At 40.8% G+C, this 25,872-nt stretch overlaps 1 protein-coding gene and 1 long non-coding RNA gene across 9 annotated transcripts in view; one reads left to right on the forward strand and one right to left on the reverse strand.

The window, feature by feature from the left end:
- The window catches only part of SLC28A3 (solute carrier family 28 member 3), a 52,732-nt gene that overhangs the window by 5,445 nt on the left and 21,415 nt on the right, over window positions 1-25,872 (forward strand). For 6 of the 7 annotated variants that reach the window (XR_008996486.1, XM_036923237.2, XM_036923239.2 and 3 more), the window contains exons 2-5: window positions 17,891-17,986; window positions 20,937-21,019; window positions 23,597-23,688; window positions 25,129-25,318. Coding sequence is in view for 5 of the 7 variants with exons in the window: in XM_036923237.2 (XP_036779132.2) it covers window positions 17,891-17,986; window positions 20,937-21,019; window positions 23,597-23,688; window positions 25,129-25,318 (461 nt within the window). In the remaining 2 variants the exon portion in view is untranslated. Of the gene's footprint in view, window positions 1-17,890; window positions 17,987-20,936; window positions 21,020-23,596; window positions 23,689-25,128; window positions 25,319-25,872 lie in introns of those variants that run through there. The other variant, XM_057498533.1, reaches the window with a different exon arrangement.
- LOC118931084 (uncharacterized) lies at window positions 1,728-25,257 on the reverse strand. 2 transcript variants are annotated; one of them, XR_008996487.1, is made up of 4 exons: window positions 25,134-25,257; window positions 24,717-24,781; window positions 19,531-19,729; window positions 1,728-8,168 (listed from the first exon to the last, which is right to left on the reverse strand). It is a non-coding gene; the product is annotated as an uncharacterized LOC118931084 (long non-coding RNA). The 2 variants fall into 2 exon arrangements; XR_008996488.1 differs by lacking the exons at window positions 24,717-24,781; window positions 25,134-25,257 and adding an exon at window positions 20,836-20,953.

The following is a 25,872-nucleotide window of genomic DNA, read 5'->3' on the forward strand; positions in this document are numbered from 1 at the left end:
ACTAGTTAAAATTAAATAAAATTAACATTTAAGTCCTTATTTTCACTCATCACATTTCAAGTACTTAGGAGCCATGTGTGGCTAGTGACTATTTATTGGGTGGCTCTGGTAAGACACATATTTTTTGGTTTGGAGGATACAGAAAAAAAACCTGATTATCTCTTTCTTTTAAGGACCTGACCACTAAGTCACAAAATTAAAAGTAAAGTAATAACTTTAGGTTCATTTCTGTAAGATAAGTAGTAATAGCCCCTCTTTTATTCCCAGTTTTACTAATTTGCCTCTTTTTTTTTTTTCCACACTTAATCTTTCTTCTGGACGTTTCTGTAGGAGGTTTGTGATTACTAATTCAATCTCTTGACTTGTTGTACGTCTGAGATTTCTATTTCTTCGTGAGTCAGTTTAGGTCATTTGTGATTCTAAGAATTTTCCCATTTCACTGAAGTTATCTAATAAGTTATCTAATCTGTTAGCATACAACTGTTCATAATATTTCTTAATGTCTTGTCTTTTCTGTGAGGATGGTTGTAATGACTCCATTTTCATTCTTGATCTTAGCTATTTGTATCTTCTCATTTTTTTATTTGTCAGCCTAAAGATTTGTCAATGCTGTTCTTTTCAAGAAACAATTTGCTGTTTTATTGATTCTCTCCATTGTTTTTCTAGTCTCCACTTCACTTATCTCTACTCTAATTTTTATTACTTCCTTCTGCTACCTTCAGTTTGGTTTGCTTCTTCTCTAGTTTTTCTTGGGGTGGAAGATTAGATTACTGATTTGATATCTTCTTTCTTTAATAACATAAGCAATTACAGCTATAAATTTTCCTCTTAAGCACTGCTTTAGTTTCATTTCTTCAGTGTTTCTATGTTATATTTTCATTTCTATTCTTATGAAATTATTTCAAATTTCCCATATGGCTTCTTTTTTAATTTATTGGTTATTTAGGATTGTGTTTTTTTTATTTTCAGTTTTGTGAATTTCCCAAGTTTTCTTCTGTTATTCATTTTTAATTTCATTCCATTGTGGTTAGAGAATATAATTTGCATGATTTCGGTTTTTTTTAATTTACTGATACTTGTTTGGGCCTATTATATGATCTAACCTGGAGAATATGCCATGTGCACTTGAGAAGAATGTGTACCCTACTATTTTTGGTAGAGTGCCCCTTATATGTATGTTAGGGCCTATTTGATGATAGCATGGTTCATTCAATTCTATTTCCTTACTGATAATCTCTCTGCTTGTTCTATCCATTGCTGAAAGTGGAGCACTAAAGTCTCCAACTATTATTGTAAAATTGTCTATTTTACATCTACTATTATGCAATTTATCATTTTTATACCTCTCATGTCTTTCTTCCTCAATTCATCCATTACTTCTTTTGTGTTAGAGAAAGTGTACCAGTTTAATTATTTTCTCATTTGTTTTCATATATTTTTAAATCACTTTCTTTGAGGGTGTCCTAGGGATTAAAGTAAAAATCAAAATTTATAAATATCTAGTTAATATTAATCCCAGTATAATTTCACTGGTACACAAAAACAGTAGAGTTCCATTCCCTTCACTTTCTTTTATGCTATTATTACATCTTTATACACTGTAAGTCCATTACATGTTATAAACAGTTTTATAATTATTGCTTTATGCAATTGTATTTTAAATCAGATCAAAGAAAGGGGTTACAAACAAAAATCCAATATATTTACCTATGTTATGTTTACTGGTGTTTATTTCTTGGTGTGAATTTGAGTTGAATTATTGCATTCTTTCATTAGTCTGAAGAGCTATTTTAGTGTTTCTTATAGGGAAGGTCTGCTAGCAGATAATTCTGTCTTTGTTTATCTGCTTTGTCCTTTGGTTCATCCAGTAATGTCCTTTAATTTTTGAAAAACAGTTTTGCTAAATATAGAATTCTTGATTGATAGTTTTTCCTTTCAGCACTTCAAATATGTATGTCGGATCACTGCCTTCTGGCATTCATGGTTTCTGATAAGAAGTTAATAATCTCCTTGAGAATTCCTTATATGTGAGTTTCCTCTTTCTTGATGCTTTCAAGATTATCTCATTGTCTTAAGCTTTCCACAGTTTGATTATGGTGTGTTTAGGCGTGGATCTCTGATTTATCCTATTTGGAGCTGACTAAACTTCTTGAATGTGTAGATTAATGTTTTTCATTAATTAATTGGGAAGTTTTCTACTTCTTCAAATATTCTTTTTCTCCTTTATCTGTTTCCTCTCCTTCTGTGACTGTCACTGTGCATATATTGGTATTCTTGATCATCTCCCACACATCTTGAAGGCCCTGAATCTCTTTATTGTTATTCTCTATATGATGAGACATTATTCTCATACTTTCCTTCAGTTCTCTGTACATGGTTTCCTTTAGCTTTTTGAACATATTTAAAATAGTTGATTAAAAGTCTCTGTCTAATAAGCCCAACATCTAGGTTTCCTCCTGGACAGTTTCTATTGACTGCTTTTTTCCTGTGTATGAACTTTCTCATTTCTCATTTTCACAATTTTTTGTAAAAAAATGGACATTTTAAATAATATGGCAAATCTGGAAAACAGAAACCTTCCTCCTTCCCCAAGGTTTGCTGTTATCTGTGTGTAGCTGTTGCTATTATTATTGTTGCTGTTTGTTTGTTTAGTGACTTAACTGATTCTACATAGTCTGCATTTTTTGTCATATTTCACCACTAAAGACTTTTCTCAGTTAACTTGATGATCAACTATGGTTTGGACATAAATTTCACGTGCCTGGAACCAATAAATGTCCCAGTCTTTGCCAAGAGCCCTATGTGTGTGCTGTGGGCTTTGCCTTCAGTGCTCAGGCAGGCAGTTTACAACTCTATGTTCACCTTCCTGCTTCCTGTTGAGTTTTAAGATCAGCCAGAGATGAGAGCTTTTGTCCTTGCCAGGCCCTTTCCAGACATGAACACAACCTTGGGTATATGCCTGGACTTCTAGATTCCCAGGAATGTCAGAGCTTTTCAAAGTCCCTTATAGACATTTCATTCCCAAGCTTTTCCTTTAAATTTTGCTTAGCTTATCTTCCCCAACTGTTGACTATCTTAGGCAGTTGGCTATCTTAAACAGTTGATCCCAAAGAAGTAGTACTGGGTGAGATCTGAGTCCAGTTAAATGAAGATGTGTCTTGCAAGTTGGATTTTGTAAGGAACTGAAAGGTTAAATAATCACAATAATCTGGGGATTGGACTTTGGGAGAGTACCAACTTCATTTTGCCCCGTCCATAGGCTTGTGATGCTAGTTTTATTGTGATTGCAGAATTGTTTTTCAAGGCTATCATGAGTCTGAGGAGAGGGGAATATGACTAGAGAATTAAGACAGCACAAAGCTAACTGTTTTGAGATTCAATCATTTTACTTGGGAGGAAAAAAACAAAAACCTCTCTGGATTACGGCAAGCCTTTGGTTGATCTCCAGAGTTCTGAAAAAGTGATTTTGATTGCCAGTGTTCTTTTTGCTATATAAAGGATAGGTTTTTTAGGTCCTCCCTCCACCATTCCTCCTAACGTCACCAACAACCTTAGATTTCCACAGCAATGTCAGGCATGTCAGAAGGGAGTATGTGCATGATCAGGTGATGAATGTTACTGGCCACATCTCTGATTCAGGGGACTGAAAGTACAGTAGGCTGGAATGCATTGGGTGATCAGTGGTAAGTACAGCAAAGACCAAGATTTTAAGGCTTTCAGCCATGACTTTCACCTTTTACCAAACTGGGGGAAGGATTCAAGCATCTAATGATCTAATGGTCATTGGAAAAGAATTAGATTAAATCCTAGGTTTTTCTACTGTGAATATCCCTAGAGAGATGCCCTCCTGATTCCAAGAGACTCTTTTCTGGCTCTCCACAATGATTGCATGGAGTAAGACCTAGTTTGTTATCCATCTCTGGTTCTACATGTATTTCCATGCAGACATTATATCAGCAGTGATCCAAGGATCACTGGAACAACAATGATCAGCACAGGAACACCAGTTTCAATTGGCTCACAAGGCAATGTGTCCTGCAAGTACATCCCCACACTTCATAGGGTAAGATATAGAGGTTTTCAGGGGGGAAAAAATGCTCTTATCTCAGTTAGGACAGATTCAAGACTAGTTGCTAGGCTCTAGTTTTCTTTTTTCATTACTGATTTTCAAACTTTCAGTCTACAGTCTCTAAATTTAAAATGAAGGTGGTGACACCTACTGACCTATCTCATCCAGACACTGTGGATGACGAGAAACTGGCCCTGGATTCAAACTGAACTATTATTTGTCAAATTGAAAAAAATCAAAGGTATTTGAAATTTGGAATTGAATTTTTGAAAATTTGAAATTGAGGTTTTGAAATTTTATATGGAACAGATTATTGCGAGCAGGAACTCCAAGTGTCTATTGTTCCACAGAAGTTTGGAATTCTGTCTTCACACTGAAGATTTAGATAAACTGCAGCATGATTGTCACTCAAAGCCAGGATCTGGACACTTCCCATACATAGGCTGTGTTTGACCCAGAAGCCACTTATAACCTTGACGTGCTTGATTGTTCTTTCTTTTTCCTAAGAAAAGAAATTAAAGAAAGATAAAATGATGGTTTCCATGTCTCTTGTCCTTTGGAAGTAAATACAGATAGAGGTTTCTTATGAAAATCCTGTGAATTGTATGGTTAAGGAGCCTCTTGTGGGTGTTCAGGAACAAAGTAGATGATTACCAAGAATGGCTCAATCAGGAAACAGGGAAATGTACTTGAAGACCTATCAATGTTCCTTCCAATATCCTGGTTCTGTAAATTCAAGGCTTTGTTTGCTTTTCCTCTGAGAGCCAAAAGTCTTTGACATAAGCGTAGTATTTATTGATTCAACAGAAATTTATTGAACTCTGACACTGTGCCATGCTTTAAACTAGGAGTTGGAAGCACAGCTACTACTGTTCAGTTAAAATTAGTTGACAATGACAATCCAGCACAACACAGTTTATAAAAAGTGCTATTCGTGATGTAAGGAGGTGATCTCACCTGGACTGGGAGTTGGGGAAGTCCCCAACTGTTCCAAATGAACACTTACAGGCTTTCATTCTTTCATTCATTCACTCTACAAACATATACTCTGTGCCAGGTAAAAGGAAAATACCCAGTAGGGCACAAATAATCCCCCCAAATGCCATGTCAAGACCTATTTTGCCATAGTACAGTATGTGGAGAAGTCAACCCCCTGAATGAGAAGGTCTGAGAAGCATACACAGGGAGGTAGAAAGGGCAGTAAAGAGAAACAGACAGAAGAGAAGAAAGTTCTTACTTGCTTCAAGCCTCTGCTGATTTCAAAATCTTTGTCCCAAGGATCCAAAATCAATGCTAAGTTTAGGTTTAAAACTAAATTTCTATTCTGTGTTGACAGAAACATTCTAGAACAAACTAGCCAGCCATATTATAAGGGGTTGTAAATAAAGTAATGGTGTAACTCCTCCATGAAACATAGTCTGAAAACAGTCCATTAATGTGAGGCAAGGCTTTTGCACCATGAGAAAGTGTTAGTCAGAGTTCAAAGGGGCCAAGAGAGGCATATCTGCTCCCCTTCTGGACTATCTAGTTGCTTTACTCTCCTGACCTGCTCAACTTTGGGAGCGTACCATAGTTCCAAATAGCACAATCTATAATTGTGCAGTTATCTACTGATGGGTCCTACTTCCCTGTCAGTGTCCCTCCCTTTCAATAATATTCCTTTACAACTTTGCTAGCTTTTAAAGAATTTTTATTTTTCTAATTCACACCACTTTATCTTCAGTTTCTCATCCACCAGCTTCCATTGGTTCAGGAACATTTGTAAGGAGGAAGTTGGTTAGAGAATACTGGTCTAATAGGCAGCTGGAGAGGTTTGAAACAAAAATTGCTCGAGGGCCAGACTGACGCAGACAAACCAGGCGGAGGGCAAAGGTCTAGTTGCATAGTATGTTGGATCCACAAAGGAGGGGGTAGAAAGACAAAGACTTGCACAAATCCAACAGAAAACATTTCTAGGGGCCAGCAAATGCGAGGCTTCCTGTTGGTCCACACGGCTACTTCCTCATTCCCCTGCAATGAAGTCTTTAGGTGAGAGAAGAAGGAAGAAGAAAGAAGGAAGGAAGAATTTAGAAACCACAAGTGGGAGTAAGAGGTGGTCTGCAATGTTCTACATACTGACTGTCCTGTATGTGACCTTGACCTTGGCAGGACATTAGGAGGAAGTGGTAAGGAAGGAAAGCAGTGAGTTTCTGAAGAAATCCAGACTGGGGTGGGGTTGGGGTCTGACAGCAAGGCACAGATACTGATGCTAAAAGCCACATAAAGAATCATTTTGAGGAGGGTAAAACGTAAGTTCTTTGGGTGAAGAACCAGGCTGTCAGGCCCACCATTTAAGCAAGTTACCTAACTTTTGCACCTATTTCCTAACCAAAAATAGGTACTAATACTTTGCATCACAAGCCCATTGGGAGACTAATGTGAAGCACTGACACCTAGCAAATGCTCAAGTGTCAGCTCTTCTCCCTTTCCTGTACCATTTCAGCCTTTCTACTCATCCCTTAATGTTATGTGCAGTCCCTTGGGCTCTGTCCTAGGTGCACACATTAATTCTTCTAACAAATATTTATTGTGCATCTGTTATGATCTAGACTGTATGCTGGTTGCTGGGGATTACATATATGGTCCCCATTCTGGGAAATTTAGAAGAGAAGCTGTCAGCAGTAAATTATACACATGCTTATTTAATTATAGTCATGATAAAGACTATTTAAAGTTCAACTTCTGCAGGTTGTATTACTGTGCAGGTTAATTGAGTTGAACTTGGCTGTGTCTGAAATTCCAAAGATGCAACATGTTTAGTCATAGGGAAACTAGAAATGCCCTTCCCAGCAAAACATCTTCCTACGGCTGAGAAAAAAAATTAAAGAGATAAGGGTATAATTCCTTTGACTATATTGATCAAAACTAAAATTTTTATTATTCTCATTTCCTTCTCTGATTTATTTTTAATTCACAAATCTCCAGTCAATCTGGAGGGATCAAAATTCAGACTGCAGGGTAATTATAGATTGTTTTTTGTATATAAAAATGTATTTGGTGTCAAAACCTGGACCACCTGCAGGATGAAGCCTGGGTTGGTTGTGCCTATCTTATTCCTGTGCTATTTGGGGGAGTTGTAGGCACTTACTAAGTATTAGTCCTACTTTGAGCTGGGCTATTTCATGCCAGAGCAGTTAATAGTGAGGCCTTAAAGAGGCTACATCATTACATCAGAGGCATTTGAATCTGCTTACATAGGGGAAGTTGTTCTTGGGGATTTCTAAAAACACCTTGGTCATCAAGCACTTCTTTCCAAAGAGTGTTGATTAAATAAATGTGAATTAATCAGAAACACAAATAACAACTTTATAACATATAACACATTTTTAAGAACTGCATTTGACTAAATAATACATGGATCAGAATGAACCAAAATATTTGAAAAAAAACTTTATAAAGTCCTTTGAAAAGACTCAGATGCTGGGACTTCAGGGCCTTGAGGTTTACATTTGGCTGATATAACAATTCAAAGTTGCATGCTGGCATCTTCCATGATTTTTCTGCCTGTGGATTCCAGTATTTGCTATACAAAGAGGCAGATCTCACACCTGGATTTCAATTTGGGCTTGGCCTGCATGAAAATAGCATCCCCAGCTAACTGGTTTGGATAATGGTTGCTGACACGCTCCTGACTTAAGCACCTCCCTGAGACCCCACCTCCTAATATTATCATCTTTGGGGCTTAGGTTTCAACATAACGAATTTGGAGAGAACACAAACATTCAGACCATGGCAACCAGTACGTGCAGCTGGAAGAGTGGTTTTTAGTAAGGGGAGAAAGGACATTTATCTATGAATTTTTGGCTTCACAGCAATAAAAAATGGATAAGGATACAAATCTTAGAGAATCAAGGGAAGGAAGGCTGAGTACAGGAGAGTGTGCAGAAGCACAGAGCTGTGTGCCTGGCCCGGCCCCGGGTGAGGAGTCCAGGCGATGTCCCGTTACGGCTCCAGGGATTAGCTTCTCCTTGGGCACCTGGACACTTCTCTGGTCTTCTCCCTTTCAAACGTATAGCAGAAGTTCTTTGGGGAGGGTCTTCCACTATTCAAACAAATCAGCCTGAGTCAAAGGCAAGAAACAATAGCAGGAAATTAGAATCAGGCCAAAAAAAAAAATCACACCTTATCAAACACACATTATTGACACAAAAATCAAAAGCTCCCTTAAGAGTGAAAGGTCGCCCAGCAGGAGAAAGTCAGTGATGTCTCGGAGTGTATCATTTTTCCTGTATATGACTTTTGGCTAGCTCCAGGCTCTGGAAACTCTGCATGTAGAAAAGAAATTAAGAATATATACAAAAGTACATTTGGAGAAATTTAACTCCGCTATTGGTGATGACTTGGTTAGGATGGTAATGAGCAGACCCCTCCATTATAAAGGCACATTTCTCTAATCAGTAAGTAATTGGGAGGTGATACTTCAAGGTTATGTGACTATCCAGTTCGCCAACACATTGCACCCGATATGGATTTTAGCATCCATTAACAACCTTTCCTGAATCAACTTTTATTCTGGGAGCTGCAAAGTGCTGATTTTCATTTCTTTAATATTCTGTTCCTCACATTCTTCTGAAAAGAATAGACTGCCCTCTTTTCATCTTCCTCTCCCTCTTTTTTGAGTATTATGGACTAACATTCTCCTTTAAATTTTTTATAATCTATTACCAACTTGTTTCTCCTATTTTACTCTGAAAAATTTTGAACACAGAAAAATTTAAGGAGTTTCATAGTGAATGCCTATACATCCACCACCTACATTCTACAATTAATATTTTACTAGTCTTGCTTTCTCAATATTTATTCAGTTATCTTACCCTCTACCCACCCAACAATTCATCTTACCTTTTGACACAAATTAAGTTGCAGACGTTCATGTTTTTTTACTTTTTGGTGCTCAATTTATCCCAAACTTGCCCAGGGATCTCAGAATGCTTTCTGACAAGGATTCAATTTAAATATGACCACCCTAGAGACAACATATAATGTAAACATTTATAGTATATAAAAACAAGGCCTCAGTTTAGCGTAGTAACGCTTTCAATTAGCTTCCTGCTTCCAAAGCCAATAGACCTGCAGAATCAGAAGTGGAGCCGAGAGTTGGCCCTGCCGGCAGGGGTATCTTACAGCATTGATGGAGTTGTGCCACCAAGTGGCCGTTTCATGCAGCAACAACTAGTGTTGGCCCACTGGAGCCTGTCTGGTCTGGCACAAGAATTACACTGAAAGCTAATCTGCATTTCATCTTCTAAATATAACTTGGGACTGATGAATTCTGATGGAAAAAATGACCACTTTTAGAAAAATCATATGACAGCCTCAGACAAGAATTAAGCAGGTTGCTTAAACATTACCATTTACTGTTTATTTTAAGAAACTGCATGAACACGATGCTAAGGCCTTTATTCCTGGGTATTGATTTCCACCAATAGTAGATTTTACTGGATGACAATATGGACAGATACAGAAGTGAAACCAAGATATACAAGTTACAAGTATATCTCCCAGATGTATCCATTTATGGCTGTTTCATAACTAAAATAGATTGGGTGGAGGGTGGGCAAGGAAGCCTTCTACAGGGGCCTTAGGGGGAAAGAACATATTCCAGCCTACAGACCAGGAGGAGGTAGAATTCCTTGTTTGAAATAGATGTCAAAGATGCAAAAGGACGCTCACTACATTGAATTAATACAGACAAGTAGAAAAAAGAACTTATATCTGTTGCAAATACCTCAAAATGTAAGTTACATCCATGGCATTGAAACTAAGGTGGTCATGAGAACTGGCCCCTGGGGCCTTTTGCCTTCTTATTTAATGTGTTAATAAAGATGCATATACTTTGTTGGATCACAGATTAAATTTAATATGTTAATACCTACATTTCAATATAATCTTATTGAATATGATTCAATATATTCTTTTTCATCCTGTGTATTTACATTCTGAAAGAGGTCCGAAGGCACCACCCACTGTCCTGCTCTAAGACACTTCTCAGAAGTTGCCAGCAGCTTCTGTCCCTGGCAGAGCTCCATCACAGCCTGGGTGGCTGGGGGTAGGAAATGTACTTTTATTCTGGGAAATCTTGGGCCTGCTAAAACACAAAGCCCTATTTCTAAAGGAAAGGGGAAGAACAGATACTGGGGACAGCTAACAGTCTCGGCCATGACGTATTTTCGGTTCAAGTGATAGAGTTCAGTGTGTGCTCACTGGACTCACATTGTTCATTGTTATTTTGGTCTTCCTTGTCCCTGTTTCTGCCCATTTGATCTGGCATCAACTGAAAGAGTTCATCACCCTCTTTCTAAATATGATTCTAGGTACTTCTCTTAGTGTTTTCTATATGTTGACCTATGCTATTTGTATATAGATAGCCATGCTTCTCATACTGTAAGATTGTACCCTGACTTAACAGTTGTTTATTTTCCTCGGTTCTTGTCCCCACTGCAACAAAGAATTGAAGGGCAGAGACACAGTAGTGAAGCAGAGTAAAATTTTTATTTGAAGTTACGCACTTAAAGAGAGAGAAAGTTTGGGAGTCCTCAGAGAGGAGACACCCTGAAAGGTTGGGAGTTCCCTTTTGTAAGGATTTTTCAGGAATGTGACAAAGGGCTAGGGAATGTAGACTTGTTAAGTGGTCTCAAGATGTTTATCTTTGGTGAGAGATATTAAATCTCTTCTCTTCTATTATCAGTCTTCTAGGTAATTTGGAAAAATTAACACAAGACATTTACTGATCCAGTTCCTCCCCAGGATAGCAGCTTCCCTCTGGGAACATATCAATCAAGGTTATTGTCTGTTTGCTAAAGAATATGTTAAGAATCTTACGTCCTAACTTCCTGGCTTTTAAAATGGAATCTTAGCTTTAAGGTGGACTTTTTCCTGTTCTTACTATGCTGTTTATATCTAGGCTTGTTTACTGAATTAATCATTGTGCTTGTCTCCTGCCCAGGTTGCAAATTACTTGATTAGGGGCTGGAGGAGGAAAAAACAGCATATAGGTTAAGTTAAAGAATAAGCTGGGCCTTTTAGCAGGCTAAAGTAAATCTTACAGTGGCATGATCTAATTGACACAATGAAGACATGGGCTGTGTACTCGGATACTTTTCTTTATCTGGAGAATATCTGGATATTCCAAGTTACTCCTGGCCTTTGGAGCCTCAACTGATTAATTCTGTGAGCCTTTTCTGGCTCTCTAGTTTTGCCTGATTAACTCTTTTGAGTCCCTTTTAGTGGGTTTTACTGGCCTCATTCTCTCTCTACCCGCTTATATCTACACATCCGCCCAACACTGATCATTGCTTTTTTTGGCCACATGAATTGCTTTTTGATCCTGTATTCAGCCCTAGTTAAGTAAGATCATGAGCACTGCATGGTTTACCTTTCTGAGTCACTGAGTAATTTTCAGTACAGATCTTTAACTTATGGTAGAGTTATGCCCTGATAAACCCATCATAAATTGAAAATATTGCAAATTAAAAACTCATTTAACATATCTAATCTACCAAACATCATAGCTTAATCTAGCCTACCTTAAACATGCTCAGACATTTATATTAGCCTAAAATTGGGCAACATTACCTAACACAAAGCCTGTTTTATCATAAAGTTGGATATCTCAAGTAATTTATTGAATACTGCACTGGAATGGTTGTGTGGGTGCAGAATGGTTCCAAGTGTATCAGTTGTTACATGACTGCATGGCTGACGGGAGCTGCAGCTCACTGCCACTGCCCAGCATCACAAGAGAATATTGTTAATATGAATTGTTGAGCCCAGGAAAAGATCAAAATTCAAGATACAGTGTCTGCTAAATGGCCTATTACTTTCACACCATCATAAAGTAAAAAAATCCTAAGTCAAACCATCGTAAATTGGGGACTGTCTCTTTATGTGTTTTGTGTATTATTCCACCCACCTCAATCAAATCCATTGATTTGCCAGATAGGTTTATTTGATCATAGCTCCTCTCATTTTATGTTGTGCTTTTTCAAAATCTTTCACTGTATGGTTTGCATGTTCTTTATTTTTGTTTGGTTTCTTCCGAAGACATATTTTTTGTTTGGTTCTTTTTAATGGTTCCTTTTACAGCCACCTCAGGGAGGAATGGTCTGTAGTGACCACTAACTCGCATTAAGGGTCAGATAAACCTGAGACTTGAGCCAGATCAAAGACTTCTGGAACACTGCCTTTGAAAATGCAATCATCTCAAGACAAGTCCATGCAGTTTGGAGGAAACGTTGTAGAGAAATGGCCTTAAAATGTTTGATATTTGCAGATATCAGCAAGGCCTGTCACACACTCGAAGCAAAAGGGGACAGATTTTTTTTTTTTCAAAGCTGGGGGGACGGAGGAATGTTCCCAAACAATTAAAGAGGTCAAATTCTCAAATAGATTGTTGACTTTTACAAGCCAAATTTCAACAGTGCAACAAAATGACTCTAAATGCCCCAGAGCAAGCAGACAAGTAGCAAATTAAACCATAAAATTAGCATAAACATCAATGAGCATTTACTGTGTGTGGCACTGGACTGGCCACACTAGCCCACAGAGAGGGTAATGAATGCTGCATTTCCTATATAATGGGGTATGAGGCCTCAAGAAATTAAGTTTGGATTTGAACCCAGGTTATGACGATGTACCAAAACCTTCTTTTTGCAATGTAGCACCAATTAATATAGTAATATATCAGTATTGCAGAAGGCAGTCATCCTAAAGTTCATGGTGAGCCACTTCTTATTAAGCTTGCATCTTGGAATCTTAACTTAGTATTTGAGGTAGAATGTTAGAACGTACAATAACATCTTAGCAAAGCAGGGAAAGTAGTCCCTGCCATCAAGTCTCTCCTCTGCTGTAGAGACTCTGTTTTAGCTGCTACTGCAGTAACCTCACAGCCCCCAGGAATATCTTTCCATTCAAAAAAGTTATCAAGCCCTTTTATGCCTGGCACTGTGCTATGCACTGGTATTCAGCAAAGAATAGGGGACCAAGTATCTGACTTCTCAGCTTAGAGCCCAGTAAGAATAATATAGATTTATACAAATTTACACAGTCCAAAATCCAACCAATATCATGTTTCCATTTTTGTCACAGGCATTAGGACATTGACATCGTGACAATATTTAAGGCATCATGCCTCAGAATGTTTCACACCCACTGCTTCTAAGAAGATTGCTTTAAAGGTGTACAGGGATGTGAAGATGGGTAAATAGGTAGATGGATAGATGACAGCTAGATGGACACATTTATACACACACACAATAAAATAAGTAAGCCACTTTGATAACCGATCTAAATATTTTCTGTTGGTATAAAGCCTTCCAGCCAAGGTATAACATCAAACAATTCACTGTGAAGTTTCCAACTCTAGAACCAGTTTAAGGTCTTCATAGCGATTCATCAGGGTCCTTCTCCGAATCACATTTGGCTGCCAGCCATTCCCATCTTTCCTAAACCTATGATCTATACCCCACCAAAGGTCAGGATGAAAGACTCCCAGGGGCATGGGGGGTGGAGGCCAGACGGGGGAGGTACCTATTCTTGCTTCAAGTGCACCTGTGCCCTCAGCAAGGCCAGTCACACACTCGATGCGAAAGGGGACAGAGTAGTTTCTCTAAAGAAGGTGGGAGTAAGGCATCCCTGGTACAGTGGTGTCGAGTCTGCCATAGAGAAACCCTGGCCACAGAAACAGAAATGGAAATCACATTATGCAATCAGAGCTGCCTTGGAAGGGAGAGACCATGTGTGTGGAGCAGACACAGTTAGAAGTTAAAAACATCAAACTAATAATGGAGACAAGACATGGCTACAGACACAGGAGTGCCCACTGGTATTATTTAAAGGATGGCATCTACTTAAAACCAGTCAACAGGGTAGGAGGGCTGCTGTTCTAGCTTGAGAAATGAGCACCTGAGCCTAAACATAGTTTAAAAGTGGCCACAAGCATTTCAAGAATCCACCATTTCTACTCTTGTCTTTTAATATCTGGATTCAAGTCAGGCCTTCCTAACTGATAAGGAAATCTAATCTGTAGGTGTACTACTATGTCTTTAGATATTCCCAAGGCCAAAGTGAGACAGAGCAGGGAAATGGGACAAGGGTCATTCCATTGTAAAATCTACTTAACCTGCAAAAAAGGCCTGGTTTATTCTTTAACTTAAGCTATATGCTGTCCTTCCTCTTCTTGCAGCCCCTAATCAGTTAAGTAACTTTTTAACCAAGGACAAGAGATAGACTTCCAAACTGTAACTGAACCTATGTTGATAAAGAATGCCAAGATCTGGATCAACACAATCACCCAAATAACCTTATTCCTTAACTGCACCTCCTCTCTAAGGTCACCTGCACTCCCATCTGAGTGTGTACTGTCTTATCAAATAAACTTTCTTACTGCGTAAGCCAGTTGCACTTGTCTTTGAACTCTTTTCCAGGATAAAGACAAGAACTCTCCAACCTCCACCTCCAATGGTAAATGTCTTTGTCATTTTGCTATTTTGTATAGCTTTTTAGTCTTACATAATCCTTTTATCTCCTTCCCTGTTTTATTTCAGACCAGTAGCAAAGTGGAAGTTCTCAGAACATAATTTCACTCCATCCAGTGCTCCATAGCACCCTCAAATTCTGGGGTGGTAAAGATATAATTCTCATGCCGTGCAGATCAAGCAGACACTGGAAGCCAGGTGACCCTGCCTTTAGGAGTTGGCAAGGGATATCTGCCCTATGCCGAGCAGGAGTTCAAGTGAACCTCCCTTTCCTGCCTCTGTTCTTCCTTGCTCTCTGCTGCCTGCATGGCTGCTGACATTTGCTTCTACTTTTGCTTTAATGAATTCCTTTCTTACTGACACTTGTTTGACCTGGGCGAGAATTCTTTCCCGATCAGAGTCAAGAACCCTCCTCCATCAGGGTTGAGGTTTCACCTAGTGTGCAGGGAGAGACCACCCCAGATGCAGCTGCCTGCAACAATAGGGTCTTAGCCCAAGGGCCAAACACTTCAGGCACCACACAGTCTGAGCTGGGACAGTCTGAGTTCAGAGCCCATCTCACTATTTCTGAGTGTGCAACCTGAGTCAAGTGATTTGCTTATCTTTGCCTTACTTAGTTTTTTCATCTGTAAAAACAGAGATCACAGCACCTACTTCACAGGACTCTTTGGGTCAAATACAAAGCTTTCAAAGGGTTTAACCTCATGTCTAAGTCTTATGTCAGTTCAGTTGCAAATGAAAGCAAAAACCAAAAGTAATGAGGGAGAAGTTTGTTTCCTGCAGTAAATTTGGGAAGTGGGTAGACAGAGCTGAGTGGAAGCTGCTCAAGGTTTTCCGGGACCAAAGTCCTTCCTGAACTCACTGCTCTGACATCACCAGGATGGGGCCCTTGTGTTCACAACCAGGCTGGAAGTATCTACACACCAGGCAGTGGGGGGAAAGGATGAAAGGGACAAAGAGCACCTGCCAGCCAGCCATTCAGGAGTGTCCCCCTGTTGCCCCACTCAGGCATCACTTCTGTTTACATTTCATTGGTCAGAATCTAGTTATAAGTGAAACTTGGAAATGTAACTTTTATTCTGGGTGGCTCTGTATTCAGCTAAAATTCTACGAAAGGGGAGACCACAAATAGATGAAGGAAATGGTTTCAATAATTTTCTATGTTCTAGAAGTTACATGGTTTAGAAAGTGAATGAAAGGAAAAAATAATAGAAAGACTTCAGTACATTTGTCCTCCATATAACACCCACTGTGTATCTGTAGTCCTGGGAGTATTCTGGCTCAAGGATTTGCCTTTGAGAGGCATCAGAGGGGCTCAGTGCAGGACTAAGTATACCCAGCAACTAACGCTAACAAGAAAAATTAAAAGCGGAGTGCTGTTAATGACTTAGAAATACTCACACACCAGGCCACAATATTGTTACCCATCCTGTAGAGTGACAGGCTTCACTTAGAACACAGTCACAGCTGTTGTTCCCCGTACCAAGGTACCTAGTAACAGAACTGCTAAATAGATGGAAAGAAACAATGGACTAAGAAGGAAGTATGGGCCCCAGATTCCAGCCCTGTGACTCCAATCTGAAAAGCAGCAGAGAAACAGGTGCCTTAAGAGTCACTTTTCAGGCACCAATCAACACCCACAACACCATCACTATTTTAGTCAGAAATCTTCAAATGGGAGACATTGTTCTTCCTGAAAATACTAAAAAGCCAAGGCGTGTACTCTGTAGGGGTAAAGTACATGTTACAAAATACATCCAGCAATGCTCTTGTTCCACTGTGCCCACCCTGCCGGCCTCCCAGAAACACAAACACTTCCTCTTTCTGTCAGTTTTAGAAGTTAGGCTCTATTCCAAGAAGTTTCAGATTCTGCCACAAGATGGCAGGAATAATCAGCATCAAGAAGCTGAAGTGGATCACGGAACCAGGAAATGTCAGGATTTCAGAAGGGAACATAGTATCAAATCAAACTCTTGTCTGGATGGGTGCACTGAGGCTTAGATGTCACTTATGCAGCATCACACAGGTCATCACGGACCCTGATGACCAGCCTCCTCAGCTACCTGTGTCCTGTTTTTCCACCAACTCATGCTAGATTTTATTTTTAACATTTTATTAAGGAAAGCGTTAGCATCCATGAAAGTAATAGTAAAATGAGTCCCTAAGAACCCATCAGCCAGCTTCAGTGATTAGCAACACTGTGTCATCTTTCATACTACATACAGTCCCCCTATTATATTTTTATACAAAGTATCCTGAGTACTGCATTGCTGTACCAGTTAATACAGCATTAGAATCACCATGGTTCATCAATTCAACAAATAATTGTCGGTATCTGCTGCGTGCAGGAAATTGCGCTAACATAAGATATAAACAACACAAAGTGGCAACAAGACCTCTATGCATTAATTATGTGTGGGCTGCAAGTTAGATTTTATTCATGTTTGTATACTCCTGTGGAAATGGAAAATGCAATGCAATTTGGCATTGTAATTTTTGTCTAGATCCTTAGAACCACGAAGAGATACAAAGTAAAAATCAAAGCCATACAAATGTCACAGCTGACAGGGCTAGCGGGAGACATATCCTGAAAAGACGTAGGGACCTACTGGACACCATTTATCTATCTTTTGCCTAACTTGGAATGAAGCATTGTATTAAAAGGCAAGTTGAGATGAGATGAGAGAAAGATTGGACTCCACACATCCCCTGTCAAAAAAAAATAAAAGAGAAACGAACCAGATTGCTGTCACATCCGGAAACAGCAGCAAAGGGGCCAGGACACTCCTCCAAGGGCTCATCTCACTCAGTTCCTTTAAGCGAAACCAAGCTGCCTCACACAAGGTTTTCTTACTCTCATTACTACCAGAGTTCACTTTAAACCAAACAAAACACATTTTAACATCTCCTAAATCCAACATCTTGGAATAAAATGATCCGGCCTATGGTTTTCTACATCTGGTTTTATTTTGTAAGTTGGCAGCCTGAGTGACGGTAAGGAGATTGGAAAGCGACCATCACCTCTGTTCTGCTTCACAGCAAGTCGTCTGACCGAGTCAGGTGCGGCCGGTCCTTTCCCTGCTCCTCAGGTGGGAACACACTAATCTGTCTCATGGGAACAAAACATGACTCATCTCTGTTTCTTCACAGGCCCAGGATTCACTGGTTCTTTCTTTCATCCTTCGATGCACTTAAACACCTCATCTTTGCTGCCCCATCCCTCAAAATTCCTCAGGGTGTCATTCATTGACAGAACATCTGTTTTGGGTTCTGAAATTTTATTTCTGCAATCTGTACTTTTTCTTAGAATGAAGATAACGTTCCTGAAAAACAAAACACATCAGAAAACACCTCGATGAGAAGTAGAGCTGTGCAAAGCAGAGAATGCATAAACCCCCACCAGGTATGCCGGAGATTGTTGAGTGAATCTGTTACCATGGTAACCACTGTGCGGCAAGCACCTGAGAGCCATGGGGACAGAAAGCATGGCGCTCAGCTGGCACTCAGAGGGACGAATTAAATGGTAATTAGAGTGTTCAAGGCAGAGTCGTGAGGAAAACACACATGCTCAAACAAAGAGGTTTTGTGTACACACCTGTGCTCAGACTTCTCTGATGGGAGACTACCCGGGCTTCTCTGACACTTCACTATTACAGATTCCAAGCTCCATCCACGGGCAGAAAATACTGGCTTAAACAAAAGCATCAATCTTAAAGTAAATGAGGAAGAGGAAGATGAGGAAGGTTCTAAGATACACTTCAAAAACCGTTTCCACCATGCCCTAGGGCTCCTCAGAGACACCTAAATCTACCCAGCAGGCTGAGGCACTTTGTCAGAACACTGCTTTTCCTTCTTTTATATATTGAATTCTGGGTAGGATCTCATTGGAAGAAAGCCTTCTGCTAAAAAAGCAAGTAAATTATCCACAGTTTAGTAATTCTGGGTGCCTGCTATTGAGCTACTATCAGAGGGAGTCACCCTCATGATAAAAAGAATAACTTGTTTGAAATAGAAAATTTGGAAAAATACTACAGCAAAATGTGGAAGGAAAAAAAACCCTGTAATTCTAGAAAAAAAAATCAGTGTCTAACATCTTGGAATATGGCCTTTTAATGCAAATATACACCCACATGCATGCATCAGCTGTGCTGGATCATATTATACATATTAATTCATCTGTTTCACTTAACATATCATAAAAAGTGTCCATTTCACTAAATACTATTCAACAAAAAAAAGAAAACAATACTTCCATACATACAAAACCTGCTCATGGATGTTTAAGCAGCTTTATTCATAATTGTCAAAACTTGGAAGCAACCAAGATGTCCTTTAGTACGTGAATGGGTAAACAAACTGTGGTACATCCAGACAATAATGGAGTATTATTCAGAGCTAAGAACAAATGAGTTGCCAAGCAGTGAAAAGACACGGGTGAATGTTAATTGTGCATTATTAAGGAAAAGAAGCAATATAAAATTGGCTACATACTGTATGATTGCAACTATATGACATTCTGGAGAAGGCAAAACTGTGGAGAGTAAACCGAGCAGTGGTTACTGAGGGGAGAGGGAGGGATGAAGAGGCAGAGCGCAGAGGATTCTAATGTCACAGAAATTACTGTATGTGATGCCATAATGGCGGGTCCGTGTCGTTATACATTTGTCCAAGCCCATAGAATACACTGCACTAAGAGTGAACCCTAATGTAAAGCACGGACTTTGGGTGTGGGTGAGAATGGTGTATCAGTGTCGGTTCATCAGCTGTAACAAGTGTACCCCTCTAGTGGGAGACGTTGACAGTGGGAGAGACTACGGGTGTGTGGGGGCAGCGGGAAACCTCTACTTCCCACTCAAATTTTCTGTGAACTTAAACTGCTCTATAAAGGTCTTTTCAGAAAAAGTTGTTTCAAAAAAATTAAAGTCAAAAAATTAGATGCTTTCCTACCATAAACAGGAATATGAAGACTGAGGATTAGCTCCTGGATTTGGCAACAGTCCTTGGGTGGCCTCGGCAGACACCACCTCAGTGGCAGCTGCTCACAGTGGGCTGGGTGCGCAGGATGGGAGGGGATGGTCCCAAAAGGAGAAGCGACTCTTTCAAGTGGTTTGGCTGTGAAGGGAGGAGTGGAGTGGATGTCGTCTGCCTGTGGGGTCAAAAAGACAGTAATGTTGCTCTTCTTTTGTTTTAAAGATGGGAAAGGGCTTGAGGGTGAGAGAGAAAAATAGTATGCTAGACGTTTTATTGACAGTAGGTAACCTGGGGTAATTTCACTGCAAGAATATAATAATAACAATCATTTAAATCAACTATTTACTTAACTTTAGCTATTGGCCAAGCTAGGTGTTAGAGGGGAACAACAGAGGAGGCCCATCTCCACCCTTGTTCTCAGCAGCCACAGCTTGGGCTGAGCTGGTCCATTGTGCAATTTTCCTCTCACCTTCTTGGTTCCTGGGGTCCAGCCAGAAGACAAAGGTAGCTTAAATTAGAAGTATTATTGAGCTTGGCATCAAAGGGACAATATGATCTCTGAGGATCTATGACTTCTGTTAAAGTAAACATAATTGATGGTCCCATGGGATATGATAGAAAACAAAGCTAACATTAAGCATCATACCTCATAGAACATGTTCAAACCTGCTCCACATCTACATACTTCCTCCCCACCTTCCCTTCCATTGCTCACAGTCTTAGACCTACTTTAGCCATTATTGCTGAATGGAGGGAGGCAGGAAATCCTTACGCTATCCTAAGAACAGGATGGGCAAACACTACCTGGAAAGCTGGCCCTGGTATGTACTTCATTCAGCTAATTAGAGTGGGGGCTAGCTGAGGAAGGGAAGTATTTCCCTTTAGCCCAACTAAGAGAAGGACCCCAGTTCCCAAGAGAAGGTTTATCAGCTCTTGAAGATACTGAACTAGTACTCACAGCTGCAGACCGAAACAGGAAAATAAAACTAGCCTCAGTCTGAGTCCTTTGGAAACCAGGGCTGGCAGGGAGATTTATGCAGCCTCTGGTGTTGACTTCACTAACACTCACCTGAAAACAGAGCAGGGGCTGAATGATTACAGTAGAGACAGGAGTGAGATGGAGAGATATGAGCCTCTCCCTAAAGAAAAGGGGAAAATACCAACAGCAACTTGGGAAGAAATGTGAAGGATAAGTGTGATCCAAGATTTTTGTTACAAGGGGGAAATGTCTGTGCAGGTAGCTGACAGGGGTTATCTTCTTGCATAATAATTTTAAAGGACCTTTTGAAAGTTCTTTGCCAAAATTCTGAGCAAAGGAGATCAGGGTCCATTATGCCCAGGGCTCTCATTATTCCATCTCTGCTCCAATGTTGGGTTTCCAGGATGAAGAGCAAGTCACCATTGAGGAGGATTCTCCAAGAAACAAAGAAGACACTGAAGATGATCAAGAGAGGCATCAAAAAGGGTACGGGTTTTAACCAGAGAAATGACCACACCTACCTTCTAATTTTGCCACTTTGTTATATCCTCATCTGATTGTAAATATTATTAGATTTGAGATTGTCGTGGCCATCAGGCCCCCATCCCCACTACCCACCCAACACCATTTCCAGGAAAAAAAATAATGGAGTTCTGCAATAACTGATGTGGTAAATTCTAACTGCTCATGTCCTAGGTACACAATATCCAGGACAGTCTTCTAACTAAAAGTGTAAATTGCCAACCAATTGCTCCAGTCCATGCAAAAGTAGTTCATTCATCTTCTCAATGTTAATCAATAAGCAATTGATTTCTCAAAACCCAATTACTTTAAATCCCAATGAATTTGCTCTTACCTCATAGTATCCTGCAGATATTCTAAGTCCTTATCACCCCATGACTTAGGTAGGAGAGGCAAATTACTATCTTTATTTTTTAGACCAGGACAATGAAGCTCTGAGGATTGTCTTACTCAAGGTTAGTCAGCTAGAAAGGAACAAAGCTAATTTAAACCGTTTCAGCTTTTGATTCCTAGTCCAAGGTTGTCTGCTACTCCATCATAACACTGAAAGAAGTATTTGTCAGTTTTCTAAATTCCTCTGTCTCTGAGGAATCTTGCTTTTGTATGTCGAAGACATCTCTGAAGTTGGTGAGAATGAGGAATGAAAGTCCTCATCACATACACACCATCAAGAATATTTACTACCTCGGAAACCTGAGTTTAGTTCCAGCCTTCATTTTTACTTTCAGAATCTCTGACCCTGAGGGTTGCAAGATTCTCTTGGGTGGTCAGAGGTACTCAGCTTTCACTAATGTTAGTGGATGGAAATAACCATGAGGAGATTGAGGGGTGTTCAGCCTATGTACCAAATGGCCAGTAAATATATTTCTAGCTACTCTGTTTTATGCAGGCTCAGATTGCTGTAATGGACTACACACATTCCCTGCAATTGAAAACTATGATGAATCCAACCTAAAGTAGATGAATGTTGCCCTCGACTCCTGCCACCTTTAAACACTGTATCTGAATACGAGGCTAACCCATCATCAGCCTTTCCTAAATTACATCATGAAAACTTAGTCTTTACTACACTTTTATTCTCTCAATATCTTTTAGAGTGGTGCCTCTAATTCTCAGTACATGGACTCACACACATCCATGACATTCAGAGTTTCATGAAATACACTATCCTATCATTACTATGTGTGATACCCTTTGATGCGCCCTATTCTGTCCTGTTTAAAGGTGGTTATCATGCACTGTGTGCCTTCACAACCCACTCCTGGGTCCCAACCCACAGTAGTAAAATGCTGTTCCAGATAAGTAATGTATACTCCATTTCTTTTATCACTAGTAATTCAACAAATGCCTGTTATGCAACTCTTCACGACCAAGGTCCTGGTGCTACCGGGCCTTGTGATCCTCCAGGAAGTTAGTCAAGGCTTCACAGCCAAACACAATCAAAGAAGATAGTTGGAGAAGAGTGCAGAGGAATGACTTTCTCTGAGGAGATGAAGAAGATTTTGTAGGAGTGAGGGACTGGAGAAGGGCTGGTGGGCCTGCAGGCATGACCCCTGGAAGGAGGAAGGAGAGGCAGTAACAAGCCCAGGGGAAGTCCCAGCTCAGGGCTGAGGCCCATGAGACCCTGGAGATTGGGAATCTTCCATACAGGATGAGAAGTCGTTGTTTTAGAAATGCCGTCCAGAAACCTGGAAGTTGGAATGATTAAATGTGGGAGTATATTCCTTCCATCCAGCCTCAAGTGGGGGAAGAGGTCTTCATCACAGGGTGCATTGAGGAAAGAGGCATGTGCAGGAAGCCTGATTTGTGATTAGGTGTGGAGGGGATCTGGAGCACCCCAAGAGAAGCAGAGGACAGTCACTGTGGGTATGGCCCTGAGGCCTCTCCAAACTGCTCGTTGGTAGACACCATCCTCCCCAGGAGTGACCAGATGCACCCACCACCCTATAACAAAGCTCTGGACAGAAACAAAGACACACCAACAATTCCAGAACTTTTGAGAAAGCTGTATTACAAACCACTGATGAACAGCTATAAAATCCTACTTTCCACTTTGAGCAAACAGTGAAGCCCCTCAGCCTCCCTCCCACTAGAAAGTATGGAGAGCAAGGGACAAAGAACTACCATCTCACTCAAACTTTGTGGAACCAGATGAGAGTTCACTGGATTTTTTTTTAATCAACATTTAATATCTGTGGCTTAACAGCTAATGGAGGTCCTCACAGTCCAATGAGAGACGCTCTCGCCCTGTGATTCATGCTCAGATTTCATTTAGTTATCCATCATCCCTGCTCTATTTCCAGAAGCATGTTTTCTGTATCTCTGTAACCCCTCAGGGGTTGGCGCACCCTTTCAGTAAAGACTGATCCAAGCCATGGCTCATTTTAGTCAGAAAGGAAATGAGTTTTCCACATCTATTTTGTAGGACATACACTTCATGAATGTGTTGGGTGGCCTGCTGGGCTTACAAAGCCTCGTCTAGCCTTAGCACAACAGTCTTTCCATGTTTGGTGTTTACTTCTGCCTTTTGTGTTGTTGCAGGTGTCTGGAAAGGAGGTATGACACAGTGTATGATTTTTGTAGGAAACACAAGACCACCCTTCGGTACACCATCTGGGGCATCTTATTAGTAGGTAAATAACAGAAGGGGGTAGGAGACCAGTGCCTCTTTTTGAGGATCCCCCAAATACCAGTTTTCTGGGAAAGAAAACAAATCTTCCTCTTCCCCTGGACCTCCCTGAATTGTCCAGCGCAGCAGAGAAATTAATCAAGAGGCCTCTGAGTGGTGTGGTGGGTCTCAGCCTAGGATTCCAGGCTGCTTTTTTCCCTGTCTGGTTTACTAAGGCGGCTGTCAATTACTTAGCTTACATACTCCTGCGGCCTTTTGTTATTGTGACATGGATTTGAGGGCTGGTTAATGCAAATCCAGGTAACTGGAAAACATGGTGATAATCACAAAGTAGGAACCTAATTGCAGGGGACAACAGAAGCAATTAATACTTCAGGCAAATACAATGCGAGGACGAGCCCGGGCTCTCCTCTTGCCGGAAGGCAGGACCATGCCGTTTTCGCAGAGGAGCAGGTCTCCGGTTTTTACTCCCTCCAAAGCAAAGGGCGCTACAGCCCATTTTAAAGAACCCTCCTGTGTGGAAAATATGAACCCTTCCTCCCAAGTGCACAAACGTTAATCCAAGACTGATGTATCCCTGCGATCAGTGGCTTTGCTGGTGATCAGATAGCTAGAGGAGGGCACAGAGAGGTTGTAAGCTTACAACAAGGTTGTGCCAGGCCAGACAGTCTTTTAGACTTTACGGGCCATACTCGTTAAAACCACACAATTCTGCTACAGAACAACAGCAAACAGACAGGCATGGCTATGTTCCCATGCCACTTTATTTGAAGAATACAGACACAAATATACAAATACAACTGTGCCTGCCACTTACAAACACAAGTGGCAGGCCAGATTTAACCACGTTTGCTGACCTTTAAAAGGAAACCTTGCTGTTCTTATTCTAGAATCTCTTTAAAAGCAGCCACCTTGGTAATTATTCCCCACCCGTTTCCTTTAGCCAGTCTGTGACACTTTGAGATTGTGAGTAGCCCTAGTTTCCTGCAGAAGCCTAGGCCAAATCTGAGCTGCAAACCAAAAGAATCATACCTTTTTGCCAATGACTGCTTCATTCAACACTTGGCGTTTCTCCGATAGAAGTTCATCTGCTGAGCCTGAATGCCAGGAAAAAGTGGTTAGTGCTGAGAGGGTTAGGGCTGAGAGGCCCACCAACCAACCACCAGGATTCAGGAACCTAAGGTTCTTTGAGAAAAACTCCTAGTGTCTTGTCCTCCTAGTGTTCCTGGTGAGACTGTCAGGGACTTGCTTTGAAAAAGGCCACCCCCACCCCACCCTGACCTAATATAGTACTGATCATTAGAGGAGCCAGCAGCCGTATCAAGAGCACGCTGCCTTCAACTCTTTTCTGACTGCGCCTCCCCGGGCTGAGCCAGACGGGGGCCCGGGGCTGTCTCCAGGTGGCGTTAGTGATGTTCACTGTCTGCTCTGGCTTCCGGGACAGGTTACCTGGTTATGGTGACGGCAGCTTGTGTGCTCAACTTTCGAAGGGCGCTTCCCCTTCTCCTGATCACCGTGGCTGTCACCTTCTTTGTGGTCTGGGATCACTTTATGGCCAAATATGAGCAGCGAGTGGATGAGTGCCTGGCTCCTGGCAGACGGCTTCTGAACGGCCATTGGTTCTGGCTAAAGTGGTAAATGCATTTGTTTCTCTTATTGCAGTTGAGAGGGTTGTTAGTCTTGTCCAGCACTGTTCCAAAAATTTGTTCTCAAATTGCTTCCTCATGCATGGGATCCTGAAGCTAGAAACAGCCTAGAGAATAATCTGTTATAATGCCTTCATTTTGCCAACAGGAAATCAAGGCCTTGATAGGCAGGCAATGACTCATTCGAGATGTGTCCAAATGTCCCCACAGCTGCCGTAATTTCAAGTGCCACTAAAGGATAAAGTGTTGTCCAAAAGATGGGCTGATTCTGACTTGGGAAGATGGCTTTCTGATCTGGGCACAAAACTGGCCTCTGGGAGGAAGCACCTGTGAATTATTAAAGCTGACTCTTCCTTAGGGGACCCATGCCCTGCCAGTGACCACTCAGGGCTTTTTCCCTCAGCCTCTCCCTGTGGAACCTCCTCTCCCTCCAGGTGGCCCTACTAGGTAGGACCCAGGACCAGCCCTCCCCAGCATGGCCCACATGGGATCTGCGAAGAAACGTCACTTATCCTTGGCCTAATAAACCAGGATTGTGCAAT

Source organism: Manis pentadactyla, chromosome 3, assembly GCF_030020395.1.
Source record: "Manis pentadactyla isolate mManPen7 chromosome 3, mManPen7.hap1, whole genome shotgun sequence".
In the NCBI taxonomy this organism is placed as follows: Eukaryota; Metazoa; Chordata; class Mammalia; order Pholidota; family Manidae; genus Manis; species Manis pentadactyla.